Source organism: Dictyostelium discoideum, assembly GCF_000004695.1.
Source record: "Dictyostelium discoideum AX4 chromosome 1 chromosome, whole genome shotgun sequence".
NCBI classification, from domain to species: domain Eukaryota; phylum Evosea; class Eumycetozoa; order Dictyosteliales; family Dictyosteliaceae; genus Dictyostelium; species Dictyostelium discoideum.
This window is the reverse complement of record NC_007087.3, coordinates 1,621,993-1,642,475: the sequence shown is the minus strand read 5'-3', so window position 1 is coordinate 1,642,475 and position 20,483 is coordinate 1,621,993. Positions and strand designations below refer to the sequence as shown.

At 21.6% G+C, this 20,483-nt stretch overlaps 6 protein-coding genes and 1 non-coding gene across 7 annotated transcripts; 3 read left to right on the top strand and 4 right to left on the bottom strand.

Annotated features, from left to right (window-relative positions):
* Window positions 1–504: 504 nt before the first annotated feature.
* On the top strand, window positions 505–1,369 carry DDB_G0268194 (dCTP deaminase; the record flags this gene model as incomplete). The annotated part of the gene is made up of 2 exons (XM_642535.1): window positions 505–957; window positions 1,055–1,369. 2 exons carry the CDS (start codon window positions 505–507, stop codon window positions 1,367–1,369), a joined length of 768 nt encoding a protein of 255 aa, XP_647627.1.
* A 530-nt stretch (window positions 1,370–1,899) lies between these two features.
* Window positions 1,900–2,448, top strand: DDB_G0268192 (AhpC/TSA family protein; the record flags this gene model as incomplete). The annotated part of the gene is made up of 2 exons (XM_642534.1): window positions 1,900–2,050; window positions 2,135–2,448. The coding sequence occupies 2 exons, from the start codon at window positions 1,900–1,902 to the stop codon at window positions 2,446–2,448; spliced, it is 465 nt and encodes a 154-aa protein (XP_647626.1).
* A 114-nt stretch (window positions 2,449–2,562) lies between these two features.
* fut11 (LamG-like jellyroll fold domain-containing protein) lies at window positions 2,563–5,101 on the bottom strand (the record flags this gene model as incomplete). Its single annotated transcript, XM_642533.1, has 2 exons — window positions 2,563–3,888; window positions 3,971–5,101. 2 exons carry the CDS (start codon window positions 5,099–5,101, stop codon window positions 2,563–2,565), a joined length of 2,457 nt encoding a protein of 818 aa, XP_647625.1.
* Window positions 5,102–6,021: 920 nt separating this feature from the next.
* Window positions 6,022–9,165, bottom strand: DDB_G0268188 (hypothetical protein; the record flags this gene model as incomplete). Its single annotated transcript, XM_642532.1, has 1 exon — window positions 6,022–9,165. One exon carries the CDS (start codon window positions 9,163–9,165, stop codon window positions 6,022–6,024), a length of 3,144 nt encoding a protein of 1,047 aa, XP_647624.1.
* Window positions 9,166–9,629: 464 nt separating this feature from the next.
* tRNA-Asn-GUU-2 lies at window positions 9,630–9,702 on the bottom strand. The gene has a single exon. It is a non-coding gene; the product is annotated as a tRNA-Asn (tRNA).
* Window positions 9,703–10,204: 502 nt separating this feature from the next.
* On the bottom strand, window positions 10,205–12,385 carry DDB_G0268462 (hypothetical protein; the record flags this gene model as incomplete). The annotated part of the gene is made up of 3 exons (XM_642531.1): window positions 10,205–10,317; window positions 10,444–12,214; window positions 12,380–12,385. The coding sequence occupies 3 exons, from the start codon at window positions 12,383–12,385 to the stop codon at window positions 10,205–10,207; spliced, it is 1,890 nt and encodes a 629-aa protein (XP_647623.1).
* Window positions 12,386–15,478: 3,093 nt separating this feature from the next.
* On the top strand, window positions 15,479–20,078 carry DDB_G0268186 (hypothetical protein; the record flags this gene model as incomplete). The annotated part of the gene is made up of 2 exons (XM_642530.1): window positions 15,479–15,899; window positions 15,985–20,078. 2 exons carry the CDS (start codon window positions 15,479–15,481, stop codon window positions 20,076–20,078), a joined length of 4,515 nt encoding a protein of 1,504 aa, XP_647622.1.
* Between the last annotated feature and the right edge of the window lie 405 nt (window positions 20,079–20,483).

The following is a 20,483-nucleotide window of genomic DNA, read 5'->3' as shown; positions in this document are numbered from 1 at the left end:
TACTTTTTATTATTTATTGTATTTTATTTTTTTTTTTGAAAGACGAAAAAAAAAATCTTTATTCGGTTACTGTGTTTCAAATTAAAAAATTCAAAAGAGATTTTTTCAAGCAATAAAAAAAAAAAAAAAAAAAAAATAAAAAAATAAAAATAAAAATATGAAATAAAAAAATAAATTTTGTTGTAAAATTAAAAAAAAAAAAAAAAAAAAAAGAACATTTTAGTTTAAGTTGTAAAAATTAAAAAAAAAAAAAAACTTTATTATTTTTATTAAAATTATTGATTTACAACAATGTTATCATTGAATTAGTTTTTATTTTTATTTTTATTTTTTTTTTTTCCAATAATACTTTTATTTCACTTTTTTTTTTTTATTTTGGGAAATAAATAGCTCATAATAAAAAAACAATTTTTTTTTTTTTTTTTTTTTTTCAACCAAATCCCAACTTTAATTTAATATTTAATATTAATTTTTCATAAAAAAAAAAAAAAATTAAAAAAAAATATGAACGAACCAACAAATAATAATGATAATAATGATAGTAAAAAACAAGAATTTTCATTATTATCAGATAAAGCAATATTAAGACATATGGAAATTGGTACAGTTGTTATAACACCATTTGTTAGAGACAATTTATCAACATCATCTTATGACGTCACACTTGGACCTTATTATTATAGAGAAACCGAGCCAGAATCAGGAGCAGGTGTTTATAATCCATACTCTGAAGAAATGGTTGATAGAGTTTGGGGATCATTTAAAAAAGCAGAGACTCATGCATCATGGTCAGCAAGGTCTGGTATTAAATTAGACAATATAGCCGATGACGAATTAATCATTTGGATTAAACCTAAAGAAACAATTTTAGCTCACACAAATGAATTTATTGGTGGTAATAAAACTGTAACAACAATGATGAAAGCAAGATCTTCAATGGGTAGAAATTTTATTGAAGTAATTATTATTATTATTATTATATATAATAATAATATTAGTATTTTATTTAAATACTAATATTATTATTTATATATATTTATATATATATACTTAGGTTTGTAAATGTGCAGGTATGGGAGATGTCGGTTATGTTAGTAGATGGACAATGGAGATCACTAATAATAGTAGACACTATTCAATTCCATTAGTAGTGGGTAGACGTTTAGCACAAATCGTTTTCTTTAATACTGACGGTATAGAAAATAGACCCTATGAATCAAAGGGAAAATATCAAGTTTCTTCAGACGTTACAGAATTACAAAAAACTTGGAATCCATCTTTCATGTTACCAAAAATGTATAAAGATAAAGAAATTTTAAATAGATCTCAAACATATAGCCCATCTCAATATTTTTTCGAAGGAAATTAATTATGCACTATCCCAATTGGAATTCATCCAAAATTATGTAAAGAAAAAAAAAAAAAAAAAAAAAAAAAAATAAATTATTTATTTATAAATAAAATAAAAATTATATCAAAGATTTAATTTAAAGTTATAAAATAATTAATTTTTTTCATTTTATCCACTTTTTGATAGTTGGAATTCTTTATACATTTTTCTTTTTTTTTTTTTTTTTTTTTTTTTTTTTTTTTTTTTTTTTTTCATATAATCCCTTTCTTTGAATTTTATTTTTTTTCATTCTTTTGATTCTTCATGTCGGAAAATGACGATTTTTTAAATAAATAGGTTCTTTTGCATAATGAATTATTTCGAAGTGTTCAGTGTTTATTTTTAAAATAATATTTAAACAAAAATAAATTATTTTTATTAATCATTAAAAATATAAATTTAATAATATACAACAATCAATCAAATAAATAATAATTATACAATTAATAATTAATAATTTTAGTTCATAAATTAAAAAATCAATATAATATAAAAAAATCAATAAAAGAATGACAAAATTAAAAGTTGGAAATGTTGCACCAGATTTTGAAGCTAAAAATTATTTAGGTCAAACAGTTACACTCAAAGAATTTAAAGATAAGAGTCAACCAATCGTTTTATACTTTTATCCAAAAGATAATAGTCCAGTATGCACAAAAGGTAATATTTAATTTATTTATTACAATACCTCATTAACATTCATTGATACTAATAAAATAACAACATTCTTACATACTTTTATAGAGAGTTGTGAATTTAGAGATAAATATCAAAAATTTATAGAAGCCGGTGCAGAAGTAATCGGGGTTAGTAGTGATGGTGAAGATAGTCATAAATCATTCGTTTCAAAATATTCATTACCATTCACATTATTGACAGATAAACATAGTAAATTAGCTAAATTATATGGTGTTAACGGTATATTATTACCTGGTAGAAAAACATTCATCATTGATAAACATGGTATTATAGCAGGTATACATGATGGTTTACTTAGTTCAACTTCTCACATAGATGAATCTTTAAAAATAATTGAAAAATTAAAATTACAAATATAAATAATTTACAAAATAATAATAATAACTATAAATTGTACATATCCTCAAATAAATAAATAAAATAAAATAAAATTAATTATTATTATTATTATTATTATTATTAGTTTTATTTTTTTATAATTTTTTATTAAAAGATATTTCTTTACTTATTGAAGTTATTTTTTCAGAATAGTCATCACTTGAACCACTAGCAAAGGTACCATCATTTTTATAAATTGATTTATCACGAACTATATTACGATCATGTGATTTTGGATTATTTGGATTATAATCGAAATCATAAAAGAGTTGAAGATCATTTGCAAATTTAAAGGTGGAAAGATTTGGTTTTGAAGAGAGTACATATTTGATATCATCAGAGGTTAGAGAGATATTAAAGATCATTATATCATCAATCATACCATGATAACTTGTTGATTCAGTTTTTTTACCAGATTTACCAATTACCAAAGGGAAGTCATTAATTTTAGTTGGTTTAAAATTATCAAACTCTGCATTAAACACACCATTTATATAAAAAGTGACACGATTCTTTTGAACATCTAAATTATTACAACTAAACACCACAGCAACATGTGACCATAAATCGTTGGGTATACTCTTGAAGGATTCAAAACATGCTGTACCCGCACATAGTCTAGCCACACCACGACCACCTGATGTCTTTTGAATATCGAAATTGTATCCACTAATTGTTCCCGCATGATTCTTATCAATAATTCTCTGATCAGAGAATGTTGATGGCTTGACCCATGCCATTAGGGTATAATGATCATCAAGATTAAAACAATTCTTACAAGTATCTTCATTCCTATTGACAAAGATATGGTCACCCAATCCTTTCATTGACACAAATTGGGGTGTATAATATCCAATATTGTTTGAAACATAATGATAATTCTTTGCAGCAACAGTTGATGATAGATAATCCCTATCAGATTGCTCAATCGATTTATAAATGGTCTCACAAATTTTACATTTCATATCAACTGTATTAATACAACGTTTTAATTTATCAATAACTTTACTCTCTAATGATTGATTATCATTATCATCTTTCCATTTGAAATATCTTTTATAATCAATTTTACCATCTATTATTGATTTTATATGTTCACCAATTTCATTAATATTATTAAATTCATTTCCATTGATAATCGAACCCGTTGGTACATATTGATCAATATTTTTAGCACCCATCCAAATTGGTATTGCACCAGCATATAAAGCAGTATAAACTTTCTCTGTTACATAGTTTGTTGAATTTTCATTCTCAAAACAAATTACAAATTTCGCTTTCTTATAAATTTCCATATTATACTCAATTCTTGAATAAATTGATCCTAATTCTTCTTTACTTTTAATATTAACTGTATTATCATTCAAACAATTGCCTAATGATTCAATTTTAATAATTTTTGATAATTCTTTTACTAAATTCTAAAAAATCACATAAAAAAAAAAAAAAAATAAATTAATATTATTATATTGTTATTATTTGTTTTTTTTTAAAAAAACATACAGTTCTTGATAATGATAAACCATCTACGCAATTTGAAGAAATGAAAATTGCAGAATTATTACGTTTATCCCAATCTTTGTGTTTTTTTAATAATAATTTTGAAGTGTCGTCAAGGGTAAAAGATGAATTGGGTGGACATGCTAAAGTGATATCAAGATTATGATCACTATTTAGGTAAGAGATATCAATATCCATCAAGTTATTATATGGTTTATTAGAGAGTATTGAATATTGACTCTTTGAGTTATAATGAAATAAACCAAACTTTTGATGTGAATGTTTCTCTGGTAACTTTAATGGTGATCTCTTCCAATTATCTTTATGTAAATAAACTGGATCAAATAAAATTAAATGTGACTCAACAATCTCTTCTTGAAGATTTGTAAATCTACATGAACATGAACATTTATTCTTTTCATTAAATACTTCATTTAATTTTATTGATAGTGATTTTTGATTAAAATCTATTGATAATTGACCTGATACTGCTGCTGCTGCTTCCACTTCAGTTTGTTGAGTTGTACTACTACCACCTCTAATACCAGTAGTACTACTACTTCTACTAGTGGTACTACTACCTCTACTACTAGTTGTACTACTACTTCCACTACTAGTACTACTACCTCCACTACTAGTACTACTACCTCCACTACTACTTCTACCTCCACTAGTACTACTTCTACTACTAGTACTAGTACTACTTCTACTACTAGTACTAGTACTACTTCTACTACTAGTATAAGGATGAGAAGTTGTTGATGTTGTTGAAGTAAATAAAGATTTTTTATTATTATAATCATCAATTTGTTGTTGTGTTACTAAATTATTAGATTTTAAAATTCCTGTCCAATCATCGCGTTCTGATGATGGATCCCATAGAAAAATGACAACATCTGAATTCCTAGTTTCTTCTAAAATTCGATTAGTGTAAAAAATATTATCGTTATCTTTAAATTGATTTGTTCTATAGTTGTTGTTGTTGTTGTTGTTGTTGTTGTTGTCTTTATTAAATACTGTTATAAAACTAAATTCATCATAAAACATCAACAATATAGAACTTGCAACAAGGATAAATAAAATTAAAAATTTTTGTTTTCTGCTACTTGATGTTATATTTGATATACATTTCATTTTATATTTATATATTTACAAATATATATTTATAAATATATATATTTATATATATTTATTTATTTATTTATTATATCTATATCTATTTGTATCTAATATAATTATATATATGAATTGTTTCTGTTGTGTTGTTTTAAATAAATAATTTTAAATTTGAAAAATATTCAAATAATAATATGTTATTGTTTTTTTTTTAAAAGAGAATACTATAAAAATAAATAAAAAAATAAAAAAAAATGAAAATTTATAAATGTTTTAAGTGTGTGTGTGTTTGTGAAAGTGTGATAGTATTATTATTGTTATTATGGGTGAAATTTTTTTTTTTTTTTCATATATTTAACACACATTGATCTTTTTTTTTTTTTTTTTTTTTTAATACTTTAATTCCAAAAAAATGAAGTGTCAATTTTTTTTTTTTTCTTTATTTTTTTTTTTCTTATTTTTTCTTTTTTTTTACAAGAAGGTAACATAACAAAAAAAAAGCCCTTTTTTTTTTTTTATTTTTAGGGCAAATTTTGGTGTTGACTTTGAAAAAAAAAAAAAAAAAAAAAAAAAAAAAAAAAATGGAAATTTTTTTTTTTTTTTTTCATTTTCTTTTTCTTTTTTTTTTAACAATTATTAAATTTTATTTATTTTTAATATTAATATAGTATATATTCGAAAATACAAAATGATATAAGATATAAAAAAAATGAAAGTAACCATTCTATTTTTTTTTTTTTTTTTTTTTTTTTTTTTTTTTTGCGCACAGTTTTAATTAAATATACCTTTTTATTATTCACATTTGAATGTTTTTTATCAATATCTTTATTTTTTTATTTTTATTTCTATTTTTATTTTTATTTTTATTTTTTATTTTTTATTTTTTCATAGTTTTACTTTTCCATTTTTACCACATTTATTTTTAGAATTGATCACTTTTAAAACTTCAACAAATTTGGATAATTTTTTAAAATTTTTTGAACTAAAGGATTATCAATGGTTGAAGATGGAAGAGTTATTTTTTCTGGTTGATAGTTTTCAATAATGAAATTAATAATTTCTTCTTTACTATTTAATTTTACTGATTCAATTAAGAGTTGTGATGCAATTGATTGTTCAGTGATATTAGAATTTGTTAATCTATATTCATTAATAAAAGTTTTTAAAGAATCATTTGAATTTCCACTAAATTGTTGATGTTGAATAATTTTTATCAATTCTGAATATTTACTAAATCTAAAATTCAATCCCAATTTTCTAATAGTTTGAAGGTGATTAAAAAACAAATCAATTCTTCTTATCACTAAAAAGTATAATAGTTGATTATTTACCTTTTTATTGGTAGGCTCATTACCATTATCCTTTTCCATTAAAATTTCAATTAATCTTTCAAATGATTCCTTATAAATAAATTGAAAATCAAATAAACTTGCATCTGAATTTGAATTTAAATTAAAAATTGAATACTCTGTACTCTCTATATAATGTGAAATCTTTGGTGTCTTATTATAAAGATAAAAAAAAGTATGAAAATTTGTTTCTTCTAAAAATATTATTTTATCATTATTATTTGGTAATGATGATGATGATGATGATGATGATGATGATGATGATAAATTTAATATTAAATTTCTAATTTTTGAAACTTGATAAATTGTAATACCTTGAGTTTGAATTAACTTTTTAAATAAATGATTTACTATTAATTTATTAATTTCAGAATTGAATGGAATTTTATCTTGAGTTAACCAATAGTTAATAAAATTTAAAACCACTTCACTTTTAATATTATTTATTATATTTGTGTAATTAAAACCAAATGAATATTTTTTTTTGTAAATGTCTATAACTTGATCGACTTTTTTATTCCAAACTAGTTGAAAATCATATTGATATTTTATGAAATCAATTCCACTATTTAAAAACATTATAACATTTTCAATTTCAAAGTTATTAAAAGAGTTTATAAATGTTTCAAAAAATGTGAATGGATAATTTTGTAAAGTATCTTTAAAACTTGTAGTTTTAAATATTTGATTTAAAGCATTACCACCATTAATTTTTAAAATTCTTTTAATTAAATTTTGAATTAAAAATTTACGAATTTCTGAATAATTATCATTATTAATTAATTTATAAAGGTTATAATTTAATTGAATAATAAAATTTGTTTTCTTTTTATTTTTAACAATATCAATATCAATATTATTATTATCTTGATCAGATTCAATTAAAATGTTGTAATTTTGAAAAGAAAGTTCATTAATAATATTTGAAATTGGATTTTGATTTTCAATGGTTGACCATTTGATAATATCAAATTTAATTGGTGGGAATTTATTTGAAAAATTACCAATCTCTAATTTTTTGATTGCATATTGAGCAATTTCATTACAACTAAACTCTATTAAATTATTTCTTCTTTTTTTATAATATTCTGATAAAACTGATGAAAACATTTTATTCTTTTTTTTTTCAATTGATTTTAACCATTTTATAACTTGTTTATCTGAAATTAAAACTTTATCATTTTTAAATTGTTCAAGAGTAAAATATTTTAAATAAGAATTCCATTTACTTGGTAAATAAAGTATTGTTAATCCCACACCATTAATTGACATTACTTCAATTAATTTACTATAATTTTCATTACAATTAAAATTATTAAATATATAATTTCTAATAAATCTTATTATTTCAAAATATTTATGAAAGTTTTTACAAATTCTAACATTATGATCATTAATAAAATCATTTATACATTGAATTATTCTATTGAGATTTTCATTAAATCCAAGTTTAGCCAATATTTGTAAATCATCAAAAACATTAGATGATTCATAAATTGGTACTTTAAATTTTGTAATCAAGTTTTGTTCAATAGTTTGACTATATCTTTCATAATAAAATCTATATAATGATTTTGATTGACTTTCAATTATTAATAACCTTAATAATTGTTTTTCTTTAAATTCATAATCTATTAAATAATCTTCACCTAAAATTTCTTTAATTTCATTTTCAATGTTTTCTGGTAAAATTTTATTATTATTATTATTATTATTATTATTATTATTATTATTATTATTTTTAATATTTTTATAAATAAAATAAATTTTAAAATGTAATAAAATTAAAGGTATTAATAATTTATTATAACCTTTAAAGTTTGAAAGTTGATTTAACCAATAATAACTAAAAGTGTCATTATAATCATTTTTATAGAAATTTAAATTCAATAATTTATCTTTTAAATTTATTAATTGTAAATGATGATTAAAATTGGTATGATTTGAATTATTGTGAATTCTTGTATCCAAGGTTTTAAAAGTACTTAAGATACTATAAGAATAATAATAACGAGTATTATATTTATCCGAGGGTGGAAGATTTAAAGCGACATTTAAAATTCTAATTAAAATTAAAATTTCCATTTTAATTTTAATTAGAATTTTACTGCCAGTTTTACGATACATTGAATCATATTGATCGATTGCCATTAATTTAACTTGATCTGTAGTGTGTTTATTAACTAATTGTATAATTAAATCCTCATTTTTATGATGATGATGACTACCTTTATAGTCAACTAAAATTTTTCGATAACAACTTTTATCAATTTTAAAACAGTATGGTTCATTTAATAATATTTTTAAAACTTGGTATCTTTTAAGATCAATTGCATCACTTACAATTTTTCCATAATCTTGGACAGCTACTAAATATTTCTCTAAAAATAATTTAAATAATTCTATTCTTTCATTAAAATCGTCATAAATAAAATCAACAAATGCTCTAATTCCATGTTTAAGGTTGATATATTCATTATTTCTTAACTTATATTCTAAAAGATTAAATTGCCTTTTATATACCATACTTTCTAATGAATTTACATTTTTAAACTTTATTCTATTATCAATATAATACTTTTTTGGGTTTTGATATTCAATTGAGTCATTCTCCAATTGAGTAAAAATTTGTTTATTTAAATAAACATTTCTATAAACTTTCCAAAATAATATTTCATTTTTTTCGTTATTATTATTATTATTATTAATAATATTGTTATTATTATTATCCATTACAAGGGTGTTGGGTAAAAAAAAAAGTTTAAAATAAAAAAATAAAAAATAAAAAAAATTAAAAATTAAAAATCTAAAAAAAAAAAAAAGTTTAAAATAAAAAAAAAGATATTTTGGTGCATGTTTAAAATGTTAAGAAACTATAAAGAAAGTTGGATAATATAGATTTTTTTTATATTACTTTAATATATTTTTTTTTTTTTTTTACCTGTGATCAGACCTTCAAGGAATGTACTTGTGTCTTTTCGGCGGTGTTTGTTAAACGGTTTTATTTTTATTATTCAATTGTATTAAATTTTTTAAACTATATTATATATCATATTACTTTAATATATATTATTGGGGGATACCTTAGTTATAGATGAAGGTTTATTTTTTTTTTAATTTTATTTTTTTTTCAATACCTCCGTTTCATTTTGGTCAGAATCGAACCCTTAAACCGTGTAATTGTGGTGGAAAATTATCGCCTAGACATGGGATCGAACCATGGACCTAGCGGTTAACAGCCGCTCGCTCTGCCTACTGAGCCATCCAGGCACTTATTATGAAATTTTGTTAATTTTGCTCCAATGCATTTTTAAATTTTTTTTGGTGAAAAAACATTTTTGGTCGCATATAAGAAACTTAATATAATAATTGGAATCATAACTAAATATTGTATACATTTTTAAAAAAACATTAATTAAACAATAAAATGGCTGGGAATTTACTATAAATACAAAAAATTGAAAGGGTAATTTTGTTTGAAGAAAGCTTGAAACTTTCACTCACTGTGCCATTGCCATTATTGATTACAGAAAACCTTTGAACTAAGTGGGACAATGTTCCGAGTTATTTTAATAAGTTTTGCCAATACAAAAATAAAATTTGAACACATATAAAAAATTATTTATAATTAATCTTTTATTTATTTGATTAGAAAAAAAAAAAAAAAAAAAAAATTAACCAAAATAAAATTTATATTTTGGTTTTATTTTTAAATAAACGAAAAAATAGGAATTTGCTTTGTACAATTATATGTTTTAATTTATTTTATTTACTATGATAAATTATCGTTTATGAAGGCATTGCAATCATTAACAAATTTACAAGAACAAACATCATAAGAAGAACATGTCACGAATCTAGGTACTCTAGTAACCATATAAAGTACTTTTTTTTTTTAATAATTGATTAATTTTTTAAAAAATAAATAAAAAAAAAGTTTAATTAATAAATAATTTTTAAATAAATAAAATATATATATAAATAAATAATTAAAATAATAATAATACATACTACCAATCATACCCATTGTAACAAGACCATATAATAAGAAACCAAAGAAAGATAACCAATTTTCTTTCATTTTTTTCCAAGCTCTTTCTAAAGGATAATTAAAATATCTTTCATTAATAAATAGAGTTAAAGCATCAAAAACCAAGCCAAAAGATAATTGAATGACGACATTTACTGTAGCTTCACCCAAAGTGAATTCACCACCATCAGGATAAGGTAAAAAGAAAATACCTCTAAATTTATAAAATGCCCATAATGTATAAGCTGATGCAGGAATTGAAGCATTCTCCATGATCATTTCAGTGTAAATATTGACAGCTCTAACGAAACCTTTTGATTCTTTATGAGTTACTTTGATACCAAATAAACGAAAACCAAGCCTATTAATTGCATCATCTCTCAATTGAACTGTTGAACGGAAAACCAATTTACCAAGGTTTAACAAAAGAACTGAAATGATTGTTAACTCGGTTTGATTGATTGTTGACAACATAATTTTACCAAGTGTTGCAACGTGACTAAGTGCATGGGTGATGGCAAGACTACTCATAATTGAAACACCATGTACTTCCATTTGATTGGTTACAAGCATACGCACTGGTACCATCATTAAAAATTCAAAATAAACTGGATGCACCAAAAGACGCCATGCCATTCTACCATAATTTGAAAAGTTACCATAAAGTTGAATTAAAAACATACCATAGATCAAAGCTGTGGCAGATACCCAAACTTCAGTACCAAGAAATTTAATACCATTCCAACGTCTTTCTTTTGGTGTTTGATATGGTTTACCAACATAACCCATAACAAAACATAATGATGTATAGCCAACAATCAACAGTATAACATCACCCAACCAAAACCACCATGCATGTCCTCCCAATTCAAATGCCCATGGCACAATCATAAACAATGCAATCGCTCCAATCACCCAACCATAGAAATGAGTTTCAATCATTCTTTTCATACCATAAACTGCTAAAAATTGTACCAATGTAAAAACTGCTAAACCTGATGAAAAAAATGTTGAAACTAAAATTGCATAACTTTCAGATGAAAAATAATCAACAGTACCACTATTACGATGAATCCAATCTGGATGTGCATATGCTGTCGCTGCCAATATACATAAAATTGTACCAATCAATGCAATAATCAATGTTTGACCATAATCTATTAATATCTCTAATGCATGTGTAAAAAATGGTAATTTCTTTCTTCTTGCATCCATTTCTTTCTTTGCAATCTTTGCTGCTTCCATCTTTGATTTTTCAACTGAAAATTCTGACATTTCAACTTTTTTATTTTGTGGTTCTTCTTCATCTTCATAATCATCTTCATCTTCAAATCCTTTTTTAGTTTTTTCATCAAATTCATTATTATTATTATTACTACTATCACTTGAATATTTTGAATTATTATTATTATTATTATTATCACTATCATTATCATTATTTTCATTTGGTGACGATATCATTATCTCACTTTTATTATTATTATTTATATTATTTATATTATTTATATTATTTATATTATTATTATTATTTTCATTTATATTTATATTATCCAAACTATCAATACTCGGACTTATTATTATTTCATCATTTTCTCTATCTATTGTTGAACTACTACTTTGATCATCAATATATTCTATATCATTTAATTTTATTTTACTTATATTTTGATTTGAACCATCAGACTGGCTTTCCAACCTTGGTGATGATTTATTTATATTTCCATTATTTCCAGAATTACTTCGATTTTTATTCTATTTTTAAAAAATTAAAAATTAAAAATTAAAAAATAAAATTCAAAATAAAAATTAAAAATTAAAAATAATTAAATTAATAATCAAAATGTAATTTTATTACCAAAAAAAAAAAAAAAAAAAAAAAAAAAAAATGGGTGTGAAAAAAAAAAAAAATCAACTTACATCCATTTTTTTTTTTTTTTTTTTAAAAATTTGTGAATTTTAAATCTTGTCAATTCTTATCTTGAGAAAAAAAATTTTATTTTATTTATCTATATAATATTTAAAAACTATTTTTTTTTTTTTTTTTGGTTAATTAATTAATTTGTTTTTTTTTTTTTTTTTTTTTTTTGTGAAAAAAAAAATTATTAAAAATTTTGTTTTAAAAAGAGTTTTTGGGGCATTGAGAAAAAAAAAGAAAAAAAAAAAAAAAACAAACTGATGTTGATTGTTGGTTGTGAGTGTAAAAAAGTGTATAAATTTAGACCAATAATTCACTATTTTGAACAGATTCCAATAGATTCTTAATAAATCGGATAATTAAGTGTGTGAAAAAAAAAAAAAAAAAAAAAATCAACAAGGGGTTAAAAATTCTATTTATAGTTATTTTATACTTTTTATTTTTTTTTCCTTTTTTTTTTTTTTTGTAAACCAATATAAATAATTTAGTGTGTTTTTTTGTGTGTGTGTGTCTATGTATATACGGTTTGATAAAAATATAAATAAAAAAAAAAATAAAAAAAAAAAATGTTTAAATAAAAGTTGTAACCACAATGAGTAAAAATAAAAAAAATAAAACCAAACCAAAAAAAAAATTTTCTTTTATAAAATCCTAAGGGCACTGATAGCCTTGTGCCTGTGTGATTTACCGTAAAAAAAATAAATTTAAAAAAAAAAAAAAATTGAAAAAAAATATTAATTCTGTTGCCAACCTGACAACTTTGTGTGCAGACAAAAATTTGTTGATATTTTTAGGCCACGGCGTGCTTAAAAAAAAAAAATTAAAATCCAATTAATTAATTTTAAAAAAAAAATTTTTTTATGAATCCAAGAAAATTTGCAGGTTTAACCCTTGTTTAAACATTTTTAAAATAATTTTTGGTTGAATGAGTGTATTTTTAGTGGGATCTATGAATATGCGTATGTTGTATATTAATTAGGGAAAAATTAATTCATTTAAAAATTTAATTTATTTTTAATTAATTTTTTTTTTTTTTTTTTCACACTTTTTTTTTTTTATTCACTTTTTTTTTCATTTTTTTTTTTATTTTTTTTTTTTATTATTTTTTTTTTTATTTTCATTTTTTTTTTTTTTGTGGCCCACAAAAACCAATCACCGAAATTGTTCGTTCCAAAAAAATATCGCTATCATTTCATGCACTTGATAACTTAGAAATTATTATAATCAATTTTATTCAATTGGATATTATTTTCAATCAATTCAATTAATATAAAAGATTTTTTAATTAATTTTTTATTTTTATTTTTTATTGGATGTATTCCATTGTACAAAAAAAAAAAAAAAAAAAAAAAATAAAAAATAAAAAAAAAAAAAGCAATAAAAAAAACAATAAAAAAAACTATGTAAAAAAAAAAATAAAGAAAAAGGAAAAGAAAAATTAAAAAATTATAATACTTGAAGCGTTTTCTTTTTTTTTTTTTTTTTATGAGCAAAATGTTTTTTCACTTGGCCTTTAAAAAAAAAAAAAAAAAAAAAAAAAAAAGAAAGTTTTTTTGTTGACAACAACAGTAAAGCGAAAAAAAAAAAAAAAAAAAAAAAACCGATAATTCTGTTTATGGATTGCTTTTTTAAATATTTACAGTTAATATCATAATGTTATTTTTATTTTTTTATTATTTTTATTTTTTATTTTTTTTTTTTTGAACTAGAACTAAAAGTGTTTAAAAAAAATCAATAACTATTTTTCTTTTATTTAATAATAAAACCAAGTGAATTGAATAATTATTTTATTTTTTTTTTTTTATCATTTTTTTTATTTTTTTTATTTTTTTTATTTTTTTAGAAAACTGTTTTTCAAATGAATTATTGCGCATTAATACAAACCAAATTTTATTCATAAATCTATTTTTTTAAAACAACCAGACCAATCACCACCTCATCCCCATCCTGTTTATCTTTATGTCATAATGGCGTCAATCATTAAAAACCATGTTTTAACTTTATTGTAAAATAACATGCTTGAAAGTTAAGGGAATTTGTGTTGAAAAAAAAATCAAAAAAAAAAAATCAAATGGGCATTTTTGTGCATAAGTTTTTTTGAAAATTTTTTTCTTTTTTTTTTGTTTTTTTCAAAAAAAAAAAAAAAAAAAAAAAAAAGTTTTTATTTTTAGCTTTTTCAGATGTGTTACCAATTCAATTAAATCTTGTCCAAAACTTTTTTTTTTGATATTTTTTTAAAGAATTAATCACAAATTAGTGTTTTTACAATAACCAAAAGATATGTGGAATTTTTTTATTATTTTATTTTTCATTTTTTTTATTTTTCTTATTTGCAGGTAATGTTTTGTTTGCCCCCCATTGTTTTTTCCTAAAATTAACAATAAATTATAATAAAAATAATTTTAAAAAAGGTATTATTAATCTAGTTTTTTTCAATCAAAAAAAAAAAAAAAGATAATTAGTTTTTTATTTCAACTTTTAATCAACACAGTGTGTCGATACGAATATTCTTAATGAAGTTTTTCTAGTCACAATTTATATTATTTTCATATTTATTATTATTATGATTATTTTTTTTTTTTTTTTTATTATTTTTCAAAGATCACAACAAATTCAAAACACCAAAAGTTAAAATTAATGTAAAAAAAAAAAAATTATTTATTTATTTTTATTTTTATTTTTTATTTTTTATTTTTTATTTTTTATGGCAAAGTTGGCGAAGATCGGCTATTAATACAAAATTATTTAATTGTAAATAATAAAAGTAATAATTAAAAACGATAGATTGATCAATTATAGATATAAAATAATAAATTTCATATATTTTATTTTATTTTTTTATTGTGTATACCACAAATGAAAAATTAGAATTGGACTTTGGAAAAAAAAAAATTAGTGTGGGACTTTAAAAAAAAAAAAAAATGAAAAATTAATATGGGGTTCATTTTTTTTTTTTTTTAATTTTTCCAATTTTTTTTTTTTTTTTATTTCAATTTGGATTCGTTACTTTTTTTTTTTTTTTTTTTTTTATTTTAATTTTTTTTTTTTTTTTTTTTTTTTTTTTTTTTTTTTTTTTCATATCATAACTCCCAAAATAGACAATGAAAATTGAAAATAGTGATAACCAAAATTTTAGGGGAATAGTTGATAAACGTATTGATGAATCATTTACCTATATCTCACCAAAAAAGACGTCATCAGGTACTGGTTTATCATGGATATCAAAAGAACAATACTTAAGAAATGATATCACATGCAACTTTTTAAATTGTGATTCATGCAAAATAATTTCTCAAGTTTTCAAGTCTTCATATATTTTATGTGGTGATTCATGTTTCGTTTGCACAAGGAACATTCCTTTTTGCTTAGCAACACCGTCACCGTCTTGGTCCGCAATTTCGTTTGTTTCTACATACACGCTACATCATTTAAATCCAGAAAAACAATTTTTAGGTTTAAAGGATGCAATATATCCCTTTATAGAAAAACATTGGTCAAAACTTTGTGGAGATAGACTTTTTGGTATGTTAAAAATTCTAGAATATAATTTTTTCTGTCAAATCCTTAATTAATTTTTAATTTTTTTTTTTTTTTTTATTTTTCTTAGAAATTGGAAATTGGCACAAACAGATCCGTGAATCAATATCACATTCAAAATTATTTCAATCTGGTGTTGAGAAATTGAGAAGAACCGGTTATTGGCAACTAGAAAAAAACATCGACCCTTGGGAAGAACAAAGACCAATGCACGGTGTAAACCAAGTTAATTATGGTCCACTATTTATAAATGGAGTTCTTCAAAGAGATCCAGAAACCCTTTCTTCAAAAAGAAACGATAATATTGAATTTAAAGGAAATCAATTATTATTAGATTATAATAATAGTAATAATAATAATGAGGATGATGAAATTATAATAACAATACCAGATATTGAAACAATATTAGAATATTTAGAAGTTATAGAATTAAATGATACTGATTTTAAAAATATAGTTATATTAGAAACAATTTATAAATATGTTCAATATAATTCTGGTCCAAAATTCTTTGATAGATTAAAACAATTAATATTTCAAACTGAAAAGAGTATTTGTTATTTTAGTAATGAATTATTTATTGAAACATTTTTAGATAGAGATAATTCAACAAATTTAGAAATTCATCAAAATAAAATCATTTCAAAAGCTGTACAATGGTATATTAATCATTTTAATCAATTATCTAAGGTTAATAAAAGAAAATATAAAATTATATTAATAACAAATAATGAATCATTAATTAAAATTATAAATTCAACCAATAATAATAATAATAATAATAATAATAATAATAATAATAATAATAATAATAATAATAATAATAATAATAATAATAATAAGATTGAAATAATGTCATTATTAGAATATTTAAAAATTTTAAATAAAAATAATGAAAAGAATAAACCATTATTAGAATTATATGAATCAATTAATGAATTATTAATTGTAAAGAAAGAACAACAACAACAACAACTTGAATCAGGTAGTAGTAGTACAGAGACATTATTTACAAGATATTTAAATGATGATAAATTACAAAGTGAATTAAAATCTGGTAATATTATTAGTGGTAAAATTCATATGAATTTACATAATAGAGAGGAATCATTTGTAAAGATATCAAGTTCAAATGGTATTGCAACCAATCAAACATTATCAGGTTTTCATGGTGATAAAGTTATGATCATTGGTAAATTTAATCAAAATCGTGCTGTACATGGTGATAAAGTTGCTGTTTCATTATTACCAGAAGATCAATGGTTACCATATGATTCTTCTTTAAATCTTGATGATGATGATGATGATGATAATGATAATAGTAATGATGATAATAGTAATGATGAAGAATATTTTAAAAATAATAATGATAAATTAAAAATACCAACTGGTAAAGTTATTGGAATTTTTCAAAGAAATTGGAGAGATTATATTGGTACAGTTGAAAAGAATACAAGTTTATTTACAAATTTTTTAATGATTGTACCATTTGATTATAGAATACCATTAATTAGAGTACCAACAAAGAATCCATCACAATATTTAGGTAAGAGATTGGTTATTAGAATGGATTCTTGGGATTTAAATTCAAATTATCCAATGGGTCATTATGTTTCAAGTATTGGCGAAAGTGGTAGTTTAGAGACTGAATTATCTGCATTAATGGTTGAACATGATATTTCATTAAAACAATGGCCACAATCTATATTGAAATGTTTACCAGAATCAAGTGACCAATCACCATGGCAAATACCACCTGAAGAAAAAGCATACAGAAGACAATTAACTAATCATCATATAATGAGTATCGATCCATTGGGTAGTAAAGATATTGATGATGCAATTTCAATTGGATATCCAACTAATGATATTATAGAGATTGGTGTTCATATTGCTGATGTTTCACATTTTGTTAAGGAAGGTTCACCATTGGATTTAGAAGCTAAAAGAAGGGGTACAACAATTTATTTACCAGATAGACGTTTCGATATGTTACCTGCTGTCTTGAGTGAAGATGTTTGTTCATTACGTGGTGGTTTACCACGTTGTGCAATGAGTGTAGTTTGGCAATTTAAACGTAATCCTAACAAGACATATGAAATTGTAGATACTTGGTTTGGTCGTACAATTATTCATTCATCAGCAGAATTACATTATCAATTAGCTCAAGATATTATTGATGGTAAAATTGTAGATGGTAAAGATAAAGATAGTGATGTTACAGGTGGTGGTGCGAGGGCAGGTTACAAACATCGTATTTTCAATGGTATCACTATTAGCGATATTAAAAAGGACTTGTTGGAATTATGTTCAATTTTTAGACAATTAAAAAAAGAACGTGTAAAAAATGGTGCATTGGAATTAGAATCTATTGAAGTTAGATTTAAATTCAATTCAAAAGATTCAAGTCAACCAAAGAAAATCATACTAAAAAATGATTTAGAAATTCATCATTTGGTAGCAGAATATATGATTTTAGCAAATTCTCATGTTGCCACTAAAATTCATTCAGTGTTTCCCTCATCGGCTTTATTACGTAGACATCCGAAACCAAATCAAATCGATTTCAAATCAATTAAATCTTATTTCAGCTATTGTGGTTTCCAATTATTAACTAAAACCAATAAACAATTACAAGAATCTTTAGCGAGTGCTGTTGATAGTGGTGGTGATGTTTATGTTAATAAAATTTTAAAATTGAAAATTGTAAATGTAGTTAGTGAAGCTGTTTATTTTTCAACTGGTTCAGTTAATGTCAGTGAATTTTATCATTATGGTTTGGCAATTGATAAATATACACATTTCACTTCACCAATTCGTCGTTATTCTGATATTATAGTTCATAGACAATTATGGAATTCTTTAAATCAAAGTAATGGTAAATTTGGTGGTAAAAGTTCAATAATTGATAATAATAATAATAATGATCAATCATCATATGATAATTTTTCAATTACACAATTAACAGATCATTTAAATATTAGAAATCGTGCTTCGAAAACTGTTCAAAGAGATGCAACTGAATTATTTCAAAGTTTATATTTTAAATTATTTCCAAAAGAAAATGTATTAGCAATTATTACTGATATTAGATCAAATGGTTTTGTTTGTTTTATACCAGAGTTTGGTTTACGTTCTAGAGTTTTCCTTAAAAAAGATTCACAATATTTATTACCAACTCAATTTTATCCCTCATCAAATAATAATAATAGTGGTGGTGGTGGTGGTGGTGGTGGTGGTGAAGTTAAATCAATGGATTTCAGTGAAACTAAAATTACAATTAAATTTACAAATGAAAATTCAAATGATTTAATTTTATCAATTTTTGATCATGTTAAAGTTAATATTCATACTGAAGATAATAATTATCATATACCACCAATTAAATTAGATTTAATTGAAATTTTAAATAAAAATAAAAATAAAAATAATAATAAAAATAATAATAAAAAAGATATAAATAATAATATTGATAATAATAATAATAATAATAATAATAATAATAATAATAATAATAATAATAATAATAATAATAATAATAATAATAATAATAATAATAATAATAATAATAATAATAATAATAATAATAATAATAATAATAATAATAATAATAATAATAATAATATTGGTAAAGATGAAATAACATTAATTGATGAAATTAAAAAAGTTGAAAAATCAAAAAATGAAGAAAATAATATTTTATCAGATCCAAATTCTTTACAATTTATTCAATCATCAAATAATAACTCAAATACATTATTTGTTTTAACTCAAAAATTTTCAAATTTATCAATTGTTAAAGAAAATGGATCAAAAATTAATTATAATTTTGGTTTAAAATTATCAAAATCATCAAAATCATCATCATCATCAGAAACCAATACAAATTCAAATATAATAATTAATAAACCTTTAAAATTATGGTCAATGACAGAATCAGAATGTAAACAATATAAAAAGAAATCTGAACAAGATTTAAGAGATTCAATAAGTAGTAAATATCAAACAAAGAATGATAATAATTCTAATGAAATGGATTCTCAATTTGAACATATTGCCCCAAATTTAACTGTAAAAGAAAAATATAATTATGAAATTAATAAAGCTGAGAGAGATTTTAGAAAATCAAATTTTCAAACTCAACAAGCAAAAAGGAAATTTTAAATATAATGTTTTAATAATAATAATAATAATAATAATATTAATAAAAAAATAAAATAAAATAAAATTAAAAACGTTTATTTTTATTTTTATTTTTATTTTTTTTTTTTATTGGTTTTTCATATTTTAATTATTTGCAAGTAACAGGGCGGGTGTAATTGGTTGGCAAAAAAAAAAAAAAAAAAAAAAATTTTATGAATTTGGATTTTATCTTTTAAACAATAGGCTGACTAATTTGGCCAGTGGACGAAATAAAAAAAAAAAAAAAATGGCTTTAGCGATAAGAAAATGAAAGATTTAAAAATCGATATTTTAGGATATTTATTAATTAACTCCTAAAAAATTAAAATAATAAAATGGGATGATACAAAAAAAAAAAATAAAAATAAAAATAAAAATAGGGGGAAT